General features: G+C 40.1%; 2 protein-coding genes across 3 annotated transcripts; both read right to left on the minus strand.

Moving 5' to 3' along the window:
- Nucleotides 1-212: 212 nt before the first annotated feature.
- Nucleotides 213-8862, minus strand: cp (ceruloplasmin). Of its 2 annotated transcripts, XM_018671540.2 has the most exons (24): nt 8548-8862; nt 7310-7554; nt 7015-7227; nt 6361-6534; nt 6187-6278; nt 5841-6003; nt 5608-5746; nt 5342-5481; nt 4724-4864; nt 4569-4613; nt 4258-4472; nt 4010-4160; nt 3668-3880; nt 3378-3582; nt 3103-3242; nt 2891-3019; nt 2378-2484; nt 2232-2287; nt 2012-2083; nt 1537-1628; nt 1250-1389; nt 1100-1156; nt 568-673; nt 213-482 (listed from the first exon to the last, which is right to left on the minus strand). In XM_018671540.2, the coding sequence occupies exons 1-24, from the start codon at nt 8706-8708 to the stop codon at nt 460-462; spliced, it is 3219 nt and encodes a 1072-aa protein (XP_018527056.1). In that variant the 5' UTR covers nt 8709-8862; the 3' UTR covers nt 213-459. The 2 variants fall into 2 exon arrangements, with proteins under 2 accessions (XP_018527056.1, XP_018527057.1); XM_018671541.2 differs by lacking the exon at nt 4569-4613.
- A 1192-nt stretch (nt 8863-10054) lies between these two features.
- Nucleotides 10055-18164, minus strand: tm4sf18 (transmembrane 4 L six family member 18). The gene is made up of 4 exons (XM_051077509.1): nt 17782-18164; nt 13341-13409; nt 12568-12710; nt 10055-11342 (listed from the first exon to the last, which is right to left on the minus strand). Exons 1-4 carry the CDS (start codon nt 17959-17961, stop codon nt 11144-11146), a joined length of 591 nt encoding a protein of 196 aa, XP_050933466.1. The 5' UTR covers nt 17962-18164; the 3' UTR covers nt 10055-11143.
- Nucleotides 18165-18348: the final 184 nt, after the last annotated feature.

Genomic DNA, 18348 nt, shown 5'->3' on the forward strand with positions numbered 1-18348 from the left:
ACTGACTGAATACAAGATCATTTAGTTCTATCAAAACTAGACTTTGACACAGGGAAAGACAAACAGTGCAAAGAGCCTACAATGTTCACAGCTGCGTTCATGAAAGTTCATCAGGCATGAGTGTCGTAACATCAGGCTATAGTGCCCCCTGCTGCCTGATTACCGTCATTATGGTCCACATAAAAGTCAGATAAAACTACTGACTTCAACTCTCAGGTGTTAGCTTTTCTTTATTTTTTACACTGACATTGTTTGTCATTTGGAAAACATCAAGGCAGTCAGACAATTATAAAAATGCACATTTCAATATAAAATGAATCTTGGATTTTGATGTTCTGTTTTGTACCCTGTCTCTGATTTTACAGAGAGATAAATGTTATTGAATTAGCTGCTGAAATTTACTTTTAAACTGGTCTGTTTGCTGTTTTCTTCAACATGGACTTGCTGTATGTCAACTGTTCAGCCATAAAATCTCTTCTTTACTGTTGAAGAGAGACAGACATGTTAATCACCTACACAGCATCTTCATCATTATCATTTGTCTCCTTATAAAACCAGCATCCTTACCTTTTTCAGTGACAGTATACATCGCCTCCATGCCAGCTTTGATGTGATCAGTGACGTGACAGTGGAGCAGCCAGGTACCAGGATACTGAGGACGCATCTTTACTGTCTTTAAAGGAAGAAAGATGACAAGAGAGTTTCAATTTTTGTAGAGTTCAGCAGCAGTGTCGAGTCAAAGAAAATGTTTTTCAGTTTGCTGGATTGTGACTGGAAATCAAATCTTTTCTCAGATGTTTTGTATTTATTTTATTTAATGATGGCAGGCTCCACAAAGGAGTGCTGTATTGGTTAGAAGTGAAGCATCTCATAATTTTAACAGCACTTATCAGTTGTTTTCTTTATTAAAACTGATAATGAGTTGAAAGTTTATCTGTAACACACTATTTTGTATTTGTTCACAACTTTTTTTTGTCTGTTCTGTTTTAATAAAAGTTGGAGATGTAGAAATCTAATGACTCTTTTACAACTTTTTATAATGCTGTGGAGTTTTTAGAGAGAGCAGAAGCTGTTAAGTCCGGAGATTTTGAGGTTTTACCTGGAAGGTGGCTGGAAACAGCTCGTACACATCAGTCCGATGAGGACCTCCACCCAGCTGGAGAGAAAAGAGGAGGTGTTATCACCTTTGAGTGTTTTGTATTCTGTGATTTTGGTGGTGTGTCTTGCATGTATATATGTTTTTATTCACCTTATATTCCACACTGTGTCCATGCCAGTGTGCCGTGTGTATGTCCACTTCATTGCCCATTCCCATCAGGTACCAGTACACCTTATCACCCACCTCCATGTTCAAACCGTTCACATTACCGTACACATAACCGTTAATGGCTGCAAACAAACACATAGAAAAGCACATAAACACACACGCATTTTGGAAATAAAATTTAAGGACATTTCTTTTGATGTAGATAAAACAAGGAAAATATCCCATCTGTCAAAACAATCTATTTCATTTTGTGTGTGCCTTTATTTCACCATGCATCTTGTTGCTCTCTATAAAGGTTTCATCATCCTTCAGGTTCGTGCGGGGGTTCCTGATGTGGGTCCTGATGTTTTCATCCAGATACCTGTAGTAAAAATAATGACAGCAATAATTTTGCCTGATGATGTGCAATATAAGTCCAGCAGTTTTTGTTTCTGGCCTTGCTGCGGAAAGATCAACACCACAGATGGTGCTGTTGTGTGTCCTGATGGTAACGTGTACAGTATCACGTAGATAAGACATGATTTGTTTTTAGTTATAAACCTTGCAGTCATCTTTTTCTCTTTCACAGCTGATGAAATAGTCCATGTAAAAATTACTGACAGATCTTTAAATCAGTACAAGTTCTGACATATGTGTAAATCTCTAAAGCTGTTATCAAAACTATCTGCATGACCTGACACTGTGAAGGAAAAGGGAGGAAATCTAAACAGTTGATAGTTTTACAGTTAAAGTCTCTTTACTCACCAGCTTTCATTCTCATCAAAAACCAGGAAAAGCAGTGCAAACTCTTCTACTTCTTTCTTTAGTCCTAAAGTCCTGGAAGCAAGTTTACAGAACTGAACATTAGCATTTTAGTATCAAATCATCCATTGATATTATTCCCATAGATTTGGGAAACACACAAACACACAGTATACTGCATAACAATGGATCTCTATCAGTGCATTAATGTAGAAACACTCACCTGGCCCAGCTACGGCGACAAATCACCAACGGACCAATCAGCCCGCTGTACAGGTCCTTGTCAACAAAGAGGAAATCACTGGGTTAAGGCCTATGTGCATCTGTGTGGTGTGTGTGTGTGTGTGTGTTTTATGTGTGCTAGCATACCTTGACAACATCAACAGTGGAGTAATACGCTGACACAGAGCACTCCTCCTGCTCTGTGGTCGGTCCTGTATTCTTTGTAACGTACCAGTAGTAGGTGTGAGTCTCACCTGGGGAAAGACATTGTGGTTTTTAAGGTTTGAATCTCAATGCTTCATTAAGAAAACAGAAAATATACACAGTGGGAGAACAAGTAGTGCTAAGACCAGCCAGGATTTCAGGATCAAAAAAATGAGAGTGATATAAGTTTACAATAAATCAAGTGACGCCATAATCAAACAAAGTAATATAACTGTTGGTGGCACTGAAAAATTCTTCATACTACTTCCAACAGTAACAGAAAGTGTTGAAAAGGGAAGTTTGTCTGGAAAACATTTGCGACCCAAACTGTTTATTGATTTTGTCTCTTTGCCAAAGTAACAACCGGGAGAAATGAGCATTTGGGGATTTTCTTTCCACTCCAAATATTTCTTGATTGTCCACCTCCCTGTCAGCTGATACAGTATCTGTGTGTACCTGGTTTGGTGTGGTAGACATCAGGGGTCTCTGTCTTGACTCCATGGGCATGTATAGAATAAGGTCTGGATGCCATGTTTTTAAAAACCACCTTCACTTTGTCTCCAACATCAGCATGAATCATTGGACCTGAGTGGAAGGAAGAATCTCTAGTTACAGGACCATGATTTATTCTCAGTTCTTTGTGCTTTTCTCATGCCCTGAAGGCCTACCCAGAATGCCAAGGTGCTCCATATCAGCCGTTCTTTCTATCTCTTTGGTGAACTTGTCGTTAGTGTATTGGCGGTAGACCACCTTCTTGTAACGGGAACCTATGAATCCACCCGCCTGGTCCAAGAAGGTAGGAGCAGGACTGCAGAGGTAGAGAGTTTAATTTTAACAGGAGGAAATAGTGGACTTATTGGGGGCTATTTTTACCTGCGTATTAATACACTTTTGTTGATTTACAGCTGCAGGAATGTGAGGTGTAATTCAGGCACCACTCTACCTTTCCTGACCGCGGAACATCTCGGCCTCCCAGGTGCGGTTCGGAGCATAGTTCCAGTCCGTTTCCACGGCAGCGATGTAGTATGTTTTTGAATGGAGCATGATCTCACCCTGACGCTGCAAGATGCTGCACTTCTCTACCGTGTAGTTGGCTCTCATTCCACCACGGTAATGCATCACTGTAGGAGACACCACCTCAAACTGACCTGAAACACACACACACACAAACATTATATCTGCAGCCATAGAATACACTATATGTATGTGTGTGATTGAATGAAAGCTGTGTACCCATGCTGTCTGGCTCCATAGTGACAGTGCGTGAGATGTGAGGGAAAACACTGATGGAGTCTCGTCTGTTCTGGCGATAGAGGAAGCGGTTTCCCTGGAAGTAGAGGCTGTTGATGTCCGACTCTGACCCCAGTCCTGACAGGTGCCATGTTACTTTGTTTGCCTTGCACATGGTCAGACCTGGGAGGTTCCTATATATAAAGCCATTGATGGCTACAAGAAGGAAATGAAACATAGTGATTATCTCAAATGCGATAAAACTTTTCAGGTGAAATGTTAAAGATGACAAAGAAAAAAGAAGTGGAAATATTGGACAGTGATCAGTCTGTTTCTCCTACAAACCATGCATCTTGTTGCTCTCCATGAAGCCCTCGTCCTCCTTGTTAACAGTGGTGGGAGAAGTGGTGAACGTCCTAATGTTGTCGTCCAGATACCAGCTCAGGTTCTCGTCAAACACCGTGGCCATGAGGTGGAACTCTTTATCATAGTTTTTCTACAAGAGCAGAAGAGAAACAGAAATGTGTCAAAGAAAACAGTCCAGTCCAACCCTAATTTCCTCAGTCTGTATCAGTTCCCGGCTCTGTCCTCACCTGTACTCCTTTCTTCAGCGATCCCTGGCGACAGATGAGGAGGGGTCCAACCAGCCCAGAGCTGGTGTCTTTAACAGGGTCCACCCCAGAGTAGTAGAGATAAGACAGACAGTCGGCCTCCCCCTGCACTGGACCAGCATCCACTGGCACTGTCCACTCGTAGGTGTGCATCGTCCCAGATCTGACCAGAGCAGCCGGGGGAGGAGTCACCACTCCTAATAGCCATGGACAAGGAGAATTAATATCATAATAAGATTTATGTTAATGCATGTTAACTAAGAGTGGTAATATAAGTCAGGTTCTTAACGCACGTGGTTCCCTCTTCAGCTCCCGCAGTTTCTTTGCTGTGTAAGACTCTGAGGGGAAGAGGATTATGGGAGGAAATATGGATGAGGCAGACATGAAGCTCTTGTACAATATATTATCTTATGCACTGATAACTATGTGTATATATGCATATATTTACCCTCCAGTTCATTGTGATAAACTGTCCCATCCTGTTCTACGCTGTACTGAACACCATGTGGTTGGATAGAGTAAGGCCGGCTAGCTTTGTTCTTAAACACCACCCTGATAGTGTCCTTCTCTTCAGCTCGCAGAACTGGACCTGGAGACACAGATGGACACAAGTGCACACACACAGAGTTGTTGGTTTGTTGGAAATTTAAGACAGACTCATATGACATTTTACTGGGAGACATCTTGCATTTGCAAACAGTGCACATGCTCAGATTTCAAAGACATGGGGTTTACAGCTGAGAAGACTCCCAGGAAAATATCAAATATCAAAATACTTTATACAAATATTGTGCTAAACAAACAATATGAAGACATATAGAAGCATGTGAGATATGCATTTTTATATTTTCTGACATTCAACAGACTAAATGATTACTCAAAAAATATTAGGTAATTAGAAGATACACTTTTACTTTGTACCAAAAGCACTTGACTTCACACATAACTAAACCAGAATCAAAGTAGGCCACTGACTTTATTTCTGCCTTCAGAGCAGCTCTGACTCAGAAATTTTTCCCATAATTAAAATGACATTATGTGCCACCAACATAACTGCATGGATTACCCAGAATTCCAAGGTGTTGCTCCTGTGGGGTGCGCAGCATCTTTGTTGTGAAGGTGTTGTCGGTGTATTCCACGTAGCGAACCTTCTTATAGCGGCTCCCAATGCGGTTTGGACCTCTGGTTACAAACATGTCTGCTTCACTGCACACACACAAAAACACAAGTGTTACACAGGAACACCAAGACCAGCCAGGACCATGTGTGTGTGTGTGTGTGTGTGTGTGTGTGTGTGTGTGTGTGTGTGTGTGTGTGTGTAAAGTAACCAACCCATCGGTAGGCAGTGAAGGAGCATAATCCCAGACCTCCTCTTCTGCAGCTATGAAATACTCTCTGAGTTCACCGTGCGGCCTGGGTTTATGGACGTTGGGGAAACACTTCTTGATCTCAAATATAGCCTGCATTCCAGCTTAATGAAAGCACAAATTAAAATGTTTTAGCCACCACCAGGGAGGTTGGCATCACAATTGTGTGTGTGTGCGTGTGTGTGTGTGCGAGCTCACCCATCAGATGGTCGTTGACGGTGCACGTCAGCAGCCAGTGTCCGGGGTTATCAGCTACCATTTCAGCTGTGGTGCTGGAGGCCGGGAACAGACTGACTGTGTCTGTGTGGTGGTTCTGAACGGTCAGGATCTGGCCGTGGAAATGAACTGAATGCATGTCCACCTGTCAAAGAAAACAACATTTAAACTGGGCTCCTGATGGGTGCTTTTACCTACAAAGAACATTTAGCAGCCTTACAACTGAAGTAAAAACTAGCTGAAATACAGACATTTGTTTTTGGACATGTTCATAAATTTGCTTTTTTGGTAATTAAAAACAGAACAGTTATTAGTACATAATAGTTACCTCATTCCCTAAAGCCAACATGTGCCAGTGGATCGTGTTACCTTGGCACATGCTCAGTCCAGGCAGGTTACCATACAGATAACCGTTTATACCTGCAACACACACTCAGGTTTAAACAGTGTATTTAAATGTGTATATGAGGAGGAGGAGGTGGAGGTGGATGATGCCCCTCACCGTGCATCTTGTTGCTCTCAATGAAATCTTCATCCTCCTTCAGGCCTCTGGCAGGATTCGTGATGTACGTCCTGATGTTTTCATCCAGGTACCAGCTGAAGTTCTCATCCGACACCATGAACAGCAGAGCGTACAGGTAGTCTCCTGACCTGTCGCCGTGTAAGTCCAGAGTTCCTGGAAAAGAGAGTCTGTTGTTTTGGGATGTACTGCATACAAAGATGCTGTGGTGGAAGAGTAACTAAATATATTGATTTAATTCTACTTAAAATTAAAGTTTAAAAAAATCAAAACTGTGATACTATGGCTGAGGATTTATTCAGATCCTTTACATAAGTAAAGGTACACATATAATATCAAGAAGTATTATCAATAAAAATGTACTTAATGTGAAGTTAAAGTACCTTTAATGCTGCACAATCATAATGGTCATTTTAACATTTATTTGTATTACTTTGGGATAATTTAATACATAACAATGCATCAGAAATCACATGTTTATGATGATTTTACATTCAAAAGTAACCCGTACCTACAGCAGTCATAAATGAAAATGTTGTGAAGTAGAAATCTAAAATAGCAGAATATGGAAATACAAGTACAAGTGAAGTAATTGTACTTGTACTACCAGATCTGAGGTTAAAAAGGTTCCAGTACCTCTCTTACAGACAATGAGGGGTCCTAACAGCCCTGCGTTGATGTCTTTTGGGGGGCAGACGTGGGAGTGGTAGAATCGGGTCAAGCAGTTGCTGTCCTGCGATGTTGGGCTGTGGCTTTCAGGGAGGGTCCACTCATACGTCACTGCTGCACCAGGAGCCACCGAGTCATCAAGCTTCAGCTCTGGACTAGTACTATCTGGGTACAGGGCTCCTGAAAGAGGCAGATACAGAAACACAGTCACACATCTGTCTGTGCTCTGACTCATGCATCGTCTCACTCGTTCATTCCTCACCCTCGTTGCCCTTGCTGTAGTTCAGTCCATGCGGGTGGATGCTGTAAGGTCTGGTTGCTGCGTTCTTCAGGTGGACGATCAGCGTGTCCCCCTCCTCAGCCATCAGCAGGGGTCCCAGGTAGCCCAGCCAGTCCGGCTTCGCCACCTCTATCCTGTAGGTGGCGTCACTGTACTGCTTGTAAATGGCTTTCTTGTAGGTGGAGCCGATCCGTTGGGGGCCTCGCTTTAAAAAGACTGAGGCTTCTCTACAGTGACCCAGGCAGAGAGAGAGAGGATGAGATGTGTGCATGTCTTTTATCTGCTATTATATGAATTATAGTTTAAACATTTAAAAAAGTAAATAGATTAAGTGAAAGAATAACTTGTATTTTGTTGATTCTGCCTCTTTACACCCTGTCCTGTTACGGTGGGAATGAGAACAGGTCTGAAAAGCACAGGTGTTACTAATTAACATCTCCAGCCTGGAAATCAGCCATTTATTTCATTATTTACACCTGTGCTTTTCCTACTGTGACATGTTAAAATGTCTTCTGTGGAAAAAGGCCCAAATCATGAGGGGAAGACATTCATAATTACATTTATCATTAATGACGTGTTCTTTATTTTCTATCTACATGCGTGTCTGTCTTTGAGTGTTTAAACTCAGGCCAAGTCAATATTTCTATGAACCACAAGTGAATAAAGTCAATAAAAATGTCCTTTATCTGAAGATAATTTTTTTAGTCAAATAATCACAATGAAAAATTAGTGACTAGTTAAAGATGGAGACACATCCAAAAGAACATTTAAAAAATATTCATACATATTCATGTATGTTCAACGCAATTGTAAACATATGGAAGGAATAATTGCTCCACTCTGGACTGGCCTTGGTTTTTAATTGAGAGCAGTGGAAGATGGCAGTTGTGCAGTTACTGAGAAAGGTGGAGGAGAAGCTGAGAAGACTGGAGATGGTCAAAATCCAGAGAGTAGAATTCACACTTTGAATGTTAAATAGACACAAAATCTCTTAAGCACTCAGAAAAATGTAAAGCTGAACAACTCCATCTGCTGATGAAGACTGTGTGATCTGTTCGAAAGCTCCAGACCAGCTGCTAATGAACTGTATGGTGTTTTGTAAACAGAACACTGCTATGTTTTATCTTTTTCTTTCACAGTATTGTTGGCATAGCTTCAGGAGCGATGGGGACGACTGACTCCCTTTACAATGAAGAGATTTAACCATATTATATACTTACTCATCCTCCTGCAGTGTGCGGTTTTGAATGATGTTCATCCCACTTGGGGCATAGTTCCAAGACACCTCCTCAATCCTTACGAAGTACTCTCTCCTCATCCCAGACACACACACAGCTGCACAGCAGAGCAGCAACACACTCCTCAATGCTGACCGACGCATTCTGATGATAAAGTGTCTGCGCTTTGACAGCTGTGAGTAAATCCAAGGAAAAACTGCCAAGGAGGGAAGATGAGTCTTTATTTCTGTCCAGTGATCCACTAGATGATGATGAAGACAGACAGAGCAGTGGGCTGTCTCAGAGACTTTAAACCCTCGGTGTGTCTTTATACCCCCTCAGCTGACTGGCAGCTAGAAACAGACAATCAGAGCAGAAGGGTCACTGACCATCAGACATGGGGTTTCGAAGCCAACCTATCAGAGGCCGGACCACCTGTTTGATCAGCAGCTTTGACTTACATAAGAGCAGGAACTGTTGCTTTGTGACATCCATATTTGGTTTGTCTAAAATGTCAAGGTTTAAGTTACACTTACATCATATTACATGTTGTCTCTTTTCAGCTGAAATAGAAAAAAAACCTGTTCTTTATCACACTTATTTTTTCTATGCTTGTTGAAATGCAGCCAAACATTTTCTGTAGTCGTGTTTAGTCTGTGATAACAACACTCTGACTTGATCCAGTCAAGTTTGTTGCTCATCGTTAAAGACACTGGAAAATGCAGTGCACTGCTGACTACAACTGAATCAGTCTAATCAAGCTAAGTAGTTTAATTACCTAACATCTGAATTACCTCTATCTAGCTCTTTAGTTATTAAGGACAATCAATGCTCCTTTCAAGACTGGTTTATCAGTGTTCTGCAGGTCAATTTTAATTATAAAGTACCACTGATAAAAAAAAAAAAAAAAAAAGGATTGTCTCCCCACAGCCACGCTGTAGTAGAGACTTTGTAAGAGTTCATTTCATTTACCGAAAACAACTTGCAATGGCTCCCAGTGGTCAAAGGCCACATTTACTCAGTTTGGGTCCCAATGTGGATCAATAACAGGCAACTCTGGAAACTCCGCAGGACACAAACTCTTGTCCCAGAAGTGATTACAACACTCCAAGCAAGCTGCATGCAAGACACACATACACACACATTTTAACTGATTATACTTAAGCTAATACTGCATTTCGTCAGTGACCCTCCTCCCCTGTCAGAGTGAGTAGGGCCAAAAATAATGAACAGATAAAATGACATGTGATAAGCAGGCAAACAAATCATTTACAGTAATAGCTAGATAGAAGGGGCTTTGCGCATTAATAAACAAACACACATCTGCTTGCACATCTGTCTCTGCTCATTGCAACGTGCTGTTTACCACTGATATCTTTGGGGAGTTTCGGTTTAACTGCCTTGGCTGAAGATTGTCACTGTAACTGTCCTGACTATCATTTTGAAGTTTTTGGAAGGGTAAAAAAAAAGTAGCTGGTTTCATCTCCAATGTCATAAAACACTTGGTATATAAAATGGAAACTGTTATTTTTTATTCAAGGCAGCACAAACAAACGTACATTATAAAAATATGTCACTAAAATATATATAAAATGTCCGTTAACACTGAACTAGAATCTGAAAGACATACAGAAAACAATTTACAACAAAATGCTGTGAAAATGAAAACAAATGTACAAACACGCACAAATTTGCTTGTAACCCATGAGTCGCCCCAACACAATGTATAAAAGTTGGAACCACAAAATAACACAGAACAGAAAGGACACTTCGACGTGCCTCATGAGAATCGTCAGACAAAGTGGCACCTTTAAAAAAAACAAAAACAAAAACAAAACAATAATTATGGAAATGTTCATTTGCCCTTGGAAGAATACCATCAATATTGACAGTAAAATGTCCACAACAATTATAAGTGTACTGGTATAATAGCATTGATTTTCAAGGCAATTTCATCTCTGTCCATATGATAACACTGGTATTGTAGCTGATGGAGGTATACAAAGTACAAAGTGTAAAATAATAATAAAGAAAGTGAGCAACCTTGACATTGTAACCTATGAAATTACTGAACAGCTGTCACTATTTTAACTTTACATCTTTAAAAATAAGAGCAAATACAGAAGGACACAAGAAGGAGTTAAGATGTACAATGTTTAACACAGTTGTGTGACAACTGTGCAATGACCTCAGTAAAACCTATTGTCCTCTACACTACATATCATTATTAGAATTATTATTATTATGATCAAGGTTGCTCCAATTCTTTCTTACTATTTGTACATGTGGGTGTGCTTAGCTTTCTTTCACCACTTTTACCACAAATAAAGTACACCTTCCTATTCCTATGTAGTAGATAGGACACAAGAACACACACACAAAAATTATGGACAAATATCCTGGTGTCATCAGTGACTGCATAATGATTGATTTTGCCACAGTGGTTACATATGACTGATGTACTGCAGCTGCCAGATGCCCATGACAGTGCGTGTGTGAGTGTGTTGAAATAGTGTGTTGTGTTGCACTCAGACACATGCATGTACAGTATTTCTGTGCAGGTGAATGTACATACAGGTGTGTGTGTGTGTGTCTTTGTCTACGCATTAAGACTATACTCCTGCTTATAGCAGCAGGGCCGGCAGATGGCGTTGACTAAACCGCTCCCCAGCTGTAAGAGGCAGATGATGAACTCCAGCACGGCCAAACCCAGCAAAACACACAGAAGAGTCACGTTCCACTCTACAATGTGAACCGGCTGAAGACACTGTGACCAAATCTCTGGCTGCAGCAGATACCTGGAGCAGAAAGAGAGAGAGAGAGATCGGTATGAAGAGTGAATCACACAGTCGGAGGGATGTACAACATATGCAAATAAAGAGGCTGTTGAGTGTTGTGCTACACTGTGTTGAAATACTAGGGAAAGGAGATACATGCTTTTAAAAATTGCATTAGTGGACAATCATACACAACAAAGTTTACCAGTATATTAAAGGGAAGGACATGGTACAGGCTGAGAGTTTTCTCTACATCAGGACACAGACACCTATAACGGTGCTTATTAAAACAAATTAATTTGTTGATTTTTATCTCTATAGAGTGAAAAATGTTCATCACTAGTTCTGAGAGTGTGTTTAAATGTGTTGTTTTATCCAACCAATGGTCAGAAACTTAAAGATATTCAATTTTCAAATACATAAGACAGAAAAAAGCTGAAAACACTCATATTTGAGAGAGTGGAACCAGCAAATATCTGGCATATTTCTTTATTAAAGCTTAAACAATTCATAATTTATAAAAAGAAATGTTGCTGGTTAATAGTATAACTAGCAGATTTGAATGAGTCAATCATTCTAATTGTATCAAAATTTAGTACTTATACCACAGCCATTTACCAAAGGCAAAAAAAGAAGCCGTGTTCAAAGCATCCATTTTTAAAATGTGTGAGTAGCCACTTTTACCCATCATTAGGCTGATAACTAATAACACAGCATGAAGCAGAGATACAGTTGATTATAATGCTGATTTAGCATTATATTTAAGGTGTCATTTTACATGATCTTAGGGACACCTGCTGGTCAATCCAAAAGAGATATACTGGTATCAATCAAAATAAAGAAAGTAAGTTGATATTTAAGGTGGACTGAAATGGGCCACTTGCTCCATCATTGCAATCAGTGCGTAAAAGCATTTTCTGTTTCAGTCAGCTTTACCCATGCTGATATCAGTGATGTAAAATGACGTATCATTGTTGGAATTATTCATAGGAATTAGCTTTTGCTCTGTCATATTCTGTAAATATACTCTGAAATTATAAGGAGTTAAAAAGAGTCATTTAAATTTTTTAGGTTTTATAATACTGTGTGAACTGCTTTAACAGAAAACAAAGCTGTAATCACGAAAACAAGCATGTTTAACTCTTTTATGTTTTAAACAAACAGAATATTGTAAACTCAGTTTATGCCACCACATACACACACTCACACACACACACACACACACCATGGTGCAGTATCTTCCTACCTGCCCCCCTGGTCTGCAAAGGGGTATGTCCAACCTAAGGAGGTGAAGCACTGGGGACCCTGCACCAGGGTGAGCCCCGACATGACGAAACAGTAGCTGGAGCCCACCAGGCCGACCACAGCTGCCAGCACAGACCCGCACATCTTGAGAGGAACACACATACGCAAAGTATTTTTAAAGAACATTCACATGTTTGGAAGTCTTTCTGGACATTTGTGCAAGCTGTTCGAGAGAAGAAGCTGTATAGAGACAGCTGGAACATACACACACACACACATCCTTACTGTTTGAATTGCATGTTTAGTGCCAACATTTGTTCTCTTGATTGTCTTGTGTTTTTATTGTGGTATGTTTTTATGTGGTTGTGTTTTTACGCTGCTCTGCTGCTGTTTTGTTGAATAATAAAGATCTGAACTAAATTCAAGTGAAGACACGCACACACACACACACACACTGCAGCTGTGCATGTGGCTCGAGTGCAGTGAGCAAAGCTTACTTTGTTGAGTGTTACCTAACAATGGGACCCTTGTTGAATTATCATTGCTGGATTAGCATTAGCATTCCACCCCATAAGGAAACTGTGTTAGCTGGCTTAATGACAACTGTACAGTATTATTATCAAAGTAGGAGCAAAAGAGAGTTTGGAGCCAAAAAACCTCACATTTTGATGGGAACTCAGACTGAAACAGTTATTGAATAATAGACTGTGTTTAGCAAACAGAAACATATGAATGTGCATTTGAGCATGATTCATAGATTAACAAGCATCTTACTATTAAGCTCTCGTTCCAGCAGCAGTTACATTTCCCCAGAGTGATGAAGACAACAGCTGGAAGCAGCATCTGTAAGCACAGAAGAGTACATTGTTTCACTACAGTTCCCGAACAAAAGCACTTTTAAGACCTGTTTGTCCACTACTGATGGCAATTTATGGGTTGAAAAAACAGTAAAGGTTATTAGGAGGCTGGAGCTGAGTTCTTTTAGTCACATTTTGCTATGAGGGCAGATGATCAAACTTTGACCTTGCTTCTCTTTGCTGGCAGTTACTGCAGCTGCCACAGTAATTCTACACTTTATACCACCATGTGTACCACCAACCATTTTTGTTCCAGCTGTCACTGTTATGTTTCTTAATAGAAGCAGTATTGTTCATATGGATATTACCTAAAAAAAAAAAAAAACATCACCCAGGAAGTAAACATTTAGAGCAACACTAGCTGGGGCTGCTAGAAAAGAAAAATAACCATTTAAACTTTAATCAGCCTGCGTTTGGCCTGAGGATGTTGTTAACTAAATCGAAATAGTGTATCCTCTGTATGGGGGGCATTTAAGGACATTTCAGTCTGTCAGGTTCAGCTTTACATTGTCATATCTGGCTCAGCTCTTTGCAGCATCAGCTATGCTTAGACAAAATAAAACATGCTAACGTAACATTCAGGTTGTGCCAGAAATCACTTCCTCATTCACTCATCTACTCCCTGTATAATAATTTATTTAGACTAATTTAGACTTGTATCACTTGAACTGACATTGTTGCACTGTGGAAAGAAAGTACTCTTTTCATTCCACTGTGACATTTATATGCAATATATAGCACCCTCAAAAATTCCAACACAAAATTTCAAAACCTCAAATAAGATGGTGGAGGGTAAATATAGTCAGCTATGCAGTAAATAGGAAGTGATTTTGGACGCAGCCTTAAAATTACCATAGGAATTAGATTAAAAGTTATCCTGAACTTAAGAGTTATATAAAGTCAACGTTTTGATCTGTTGTCAGGGCTATATGAAAAATCAGGAAGTCAGCAAACTCATTAGACTTTAGCCTCTGGAGACCATACATTTCTGAACAAAATTTAACTCAAATTCACCAACACAGTTGCATCATTGGTGTTGCTCAAAACACTTAGTCGTGTTATAGTTGACTGTTGCTTTACAGTCATAAAGTTGGATATGGTGGATCGAAAGAGCAAATTACAGATGATTTAAGAGTTCTACTCTTTTACTCTCCCTCCCTTTTTCCTCTCCTCCTCTTTCCCGTGCTGTTGTCTCTCTCCCAGCAGTCAAGGACATTAAATCACATCCTAACAGAGGGAGGGAAGTTCCCAAGGTTTTACACACACACACACACACGCACAGAGATCATAGGCATCGTTATATACACATCCTGGATGTCCCCCTTAAATGCTAACAGAGACAGAGAGAGAGGCACTGACAATGCAGAGGGAAGTGTGCAGAGAGAAAGGAAGAGAGAGAAAGAAGGAAAAAGGGAGGGAGGAAGAGCGAGGGAGAGGAAGGGAGGGAGGGAGCTAAAGATAGATTTCTCTCAGAGGGGTTCAGTTTGCTCTTTGACTCTTTTACGTTCTGTCATTCCACAAAGAAAGGAAAAGAGCAAAGAGGAAAAAATAAGGACAGCGGGGCAGAAGTTATCGAAGACAAAGGAAAAAAGATACATCTATGAAACCTCCAGAATTAACACAGTCCTGCTTCTTATGCTGACAGAATGCTTTCCACTTATACCAGAGGCAACAAGAAAACATCCAAACAAACCCAAACACAGATTAACTGCTGTGCAATCCTCAAATACTGTGTGTGGCCTTCGTCTTCCTCGACTGAAGTAAGATTCAAGCCATGATTTTATTTCTCTTACTGGAGGCGTTTATTTCTTCTAAGATGGCTCAAAGTTAAAGGTTTTATGATCTGCTTCTATTTACTGTTGCTCCTGTTTGATGTCAATACAAACTTCCAGCAGTACATCCTGCATAATCCCTGACTTTTACTGTGAAACACCTGCAGGAAGGGAGGTGTCATTTGCAGCAGTTTAAAAAGTACATTTTAAGGTTCAGACTTTTCACTCTCTCATACCTTGACTAACTTTAAAGCGACACTTTGTAACTCTTTTACCTTAAAATATCGTTCCTACTTAGTGCCCGAGCACCTGTTCTTGCTCTGTGTAACTATGGTGAGCAGGTACAATCTCCTGCTAACTGAGTGATAGTCAGCAGCTTAAACTGCTGGAATCAGGCAGAAAGTTTAAGAGTAATGCTGATCAGTTAAAAAGACTTAGAAGTCAGTCTTCATCTTCAGGGAGGAAACTTACACTGTGCAGCCACAGTTCAGCTCAATGAGTGGGCCTACACAGTCCAAGCTCTGGTCAAGTGACTTTTGTTATGTGTTTTCTTAAAGGGAAACCGCTTAACCACTCGGACTCTGAGCCCAACAGAATTAATTTCCCCTCGTGGCTGCAGAGGCCGCTGGTGCTCAGAAAAGTTACATTCTATTGCTTTAATTACTCCTCCGATCATTGTTCTGTGTCCTCTTCTGGTTTTAAAATGCCTCACTGATTCATCACTGCTATAAATAAAGTTTTCTAACAGTGACAAATACTGTGCCAAATCTGTTGTACGCTGTTTTGTTTCAACTCTAAACTGCTGCAGAAATTAACAATTAAACTGTCTGTCTCCTCCATGAGAAAGTCAAATAAAAACAGCTGAGACATGCCTTCTTTTGAATGCTGTTCTTACTGTTACCAAATATTTATCAAAAATACGAGGGAGTGAACCTTCAGCAGGGTTAATCTTGCCTGGAAAATGACAATCTCCCCTCTGTTCCTCCTTAAAACCAAACTAAAAGAACAGCTCCTTTCTGCTCAGTCGGAGCATTAAACCCATCAGATCAGCAGCAGTGTAGAGCAGACAGATTAACTGTGAATTCACACAACACTCCATTGTTCTCAATAAATGACTGCAAACACACTCAGACTGAATGAGTGTTGAAGGAGACACAATTCATGTTTAGTAATCTTTTGGTTTAAAATCGTGTTTTTATGAGGCAAAGCTAAATAAAATACACAACTAAACAAATCTACAAAGAGAATAGTGAGATAAAATCCTATGACTTTTTCTTTTTCCTATTTTTTCTTATTATTCTCTTGTCATATAATAAATACAAACTGAGAAAAATAAAGAGGCTTCAGTCTACGCTGCCACTGACGGAACGACATGTACCATCGTCAGTCTCTAGATAAGGGAGGAAGGGCGGTGATAGTCATTCTCAGTGAAAAGTTCATGGTTTGACCACAAAACAACAAGAGTTTCTGCTGCACCGTTTAAGTGTCACATGGCTCAAACACTGTCAAAGCATCTCATTCATTTTGTTTAAATGTGTTACATACGGCGGTTAAAACATGGTTTCAAATGGTTTTTCACTCACTTTGGTTCCAGATGAAAAGAATCTGGATGTAATGAAACAGTATAATTGTTTCTGTTTCAGCGAATAGCGATCGTGGTAAGTCCCACCATGTGGTACCAGTGACCTCAGATAAACCTACATCCATTAATTGTTCTAACTTCTGCCAGGCAAAATAATATTTAATGTTTGGAACAATGTTGCCATTCAAAACCCTCCTACTTTTTTTACTGTCACTTCCCTTCATTCATTAGAGTGAATGACGATTCTTGTCATAATCAAAGTCAAATGTTTTATACTTTATATAGAATAAGACAAATGATATATAGTGTGACATAAGTAATGTTATAGTCATATCAAGTAGACTCATAACTCTTTACTCGCTTTCAACAACAACTTATTGTCATATTTTTATGAATTACTTATACTCGTTATGTAGAGAAATAATGGCAAAAAATTTCAGAGGCACAGAATTTTAACTTTGACTGTGTATAATACTTAAAATGCCTGATCTGTACACCAAGCTTACAGTGATGCTACTACAATCTGCTCCCTTTTAAGCTGCAGAAAAATGGATGGAAGGATGTGCATCAGAGTTTGTTTCAAATTTTGTCTAAAATCTTGTGTCATTCAAAGAAAACAATAATAACTCTAGATGTTTTCTGATTATCAGTTTCATTATCAAGAAACAGGTGATACTGGTGAAACTATAAGGGTAAGTTTGAGCTGTGTAAAGTTAAAGGAAAGTTGTTGCATTATAGTAAAGTTGAGATTTTGAAGGTACCACTGATTTTACTTGAAGTTTCAACCACATTTGGTGTATTGCTTGAAGTGTGGACAAAATATTGGTGGTAAAATAATTGGAGCTTTGCATTTTCCAGACAATCAAAGTTGCCACCAGACTATTCTAACCAAAGCTGTAAAGAATCAAGTATCAGAATAAATCCTACAAAAAAATCTAGAAATATATATTTAAAAAAGACAAACAAAAAATCAATAAGAACACGTGCCATTTTTTTTTACTCACCAGCAGTCCTCCACCTCCTAGTCCACCAAAGTACCAGATGTAGCTGGCCAAACGGTTCTCCTGAATGTAGGTGGTTTCTCCCATAGGAAACAGCAGCAGCAGGTTGGCCAGGATACAGCACAGGGCCAGCGGCAGCAGGGCCAGACCCAGAGACCTGGCGAAACCAAACGAACAGCACATCCTTCACCCAAAAACACACACACAACCACAGGGCAGGAGAGGAGAGAACTGGAGTGGACCGAGGAGAGCCGCGAAAAGACAGAGAGAGGGGAGGGAAGGGTCAGAGCAGCTGGGGAGCCAGGAAACAAAAACAAGTGACGAAAGCTTTGCTGGATGTGTGTGTGTGTGTGTGTGTGTAAGTACTTAACAGATTCTGCCTCCCATCACACAACGTGCACCAGGAAACAGACTCACAGGAAGGGGGCTGACCAATAGCTGCACAGAGATCAGCCAGAAATATGAAAAATCCCACAAGAGAGAGAAAGTGTGTGTGTGTGTGTGTGTGTGTGTGTGTTTCCCACAGCCTCTTAGCCAGCGGGGCCTCACACTGCACTCTAAAGAATTAAT

Source organism: Lates calcarifer, linkage group LG17 (genome assembly GCF_001640805.2).
Source record: "Lates calcarifer isolate ASB-BC8 linkage group LG17, TLL_Latcal_v3, whole genome shotgun sequence".
NCBI classification, from domain to species: domain Eukaryota; kingdom Metazoa; phylum Chordata; class Actinopteri; family Centropomidae; genus Lates; species Lates calcarifer.

Bases quoted from the DNA above. Each gene is read 5' to 3' on its own strand.
- tm4sf18 (XM_051077509.1), bottom strand. From the start codon at position 17,961: ATGTGCTGTTCGTTTGGTTTCGCCAGGTCTCTGGGTCTGGCCCTGCTG. The intron at 13,410-17,781 runs GTGAGTAAAAAA...CTGTGCTTACAG, and splicing joins TAGGAGGTGGAGGACTGCTG to ATGCTGCTTCCAGCTGTTGT. The intron at 12,711-13,340 runs GTAAGATGCTTG...GTTCCTCTCAAG, and splicing joins GCTGGAACGAGAGCTTAATA to ATGTGCGGGTCTGTGCTGGC.
- cp (XM_018671540.2), bottom strand. From the start codon at position 8,708: ATGCGTCGGTCAGCATTGAGGAGTGTGTTGCTGCTCTGCTGTGCAGCT. The intron at 2,288-2,377 runs GTATGCTAGCAC...TTTGTTGACAAG, and splicing joins CCACTGTTGATGTTGTCAAG to GACCTGTACAGCGGGCTGAT. The intron at 2,084-2,231 runs GTGAGTGTTTCT...ACTTGCTTCCAG, and splicing joins TGTCGCCGTAGCTGGGCCAG to GACTTTAGGACTAAAGAAAG.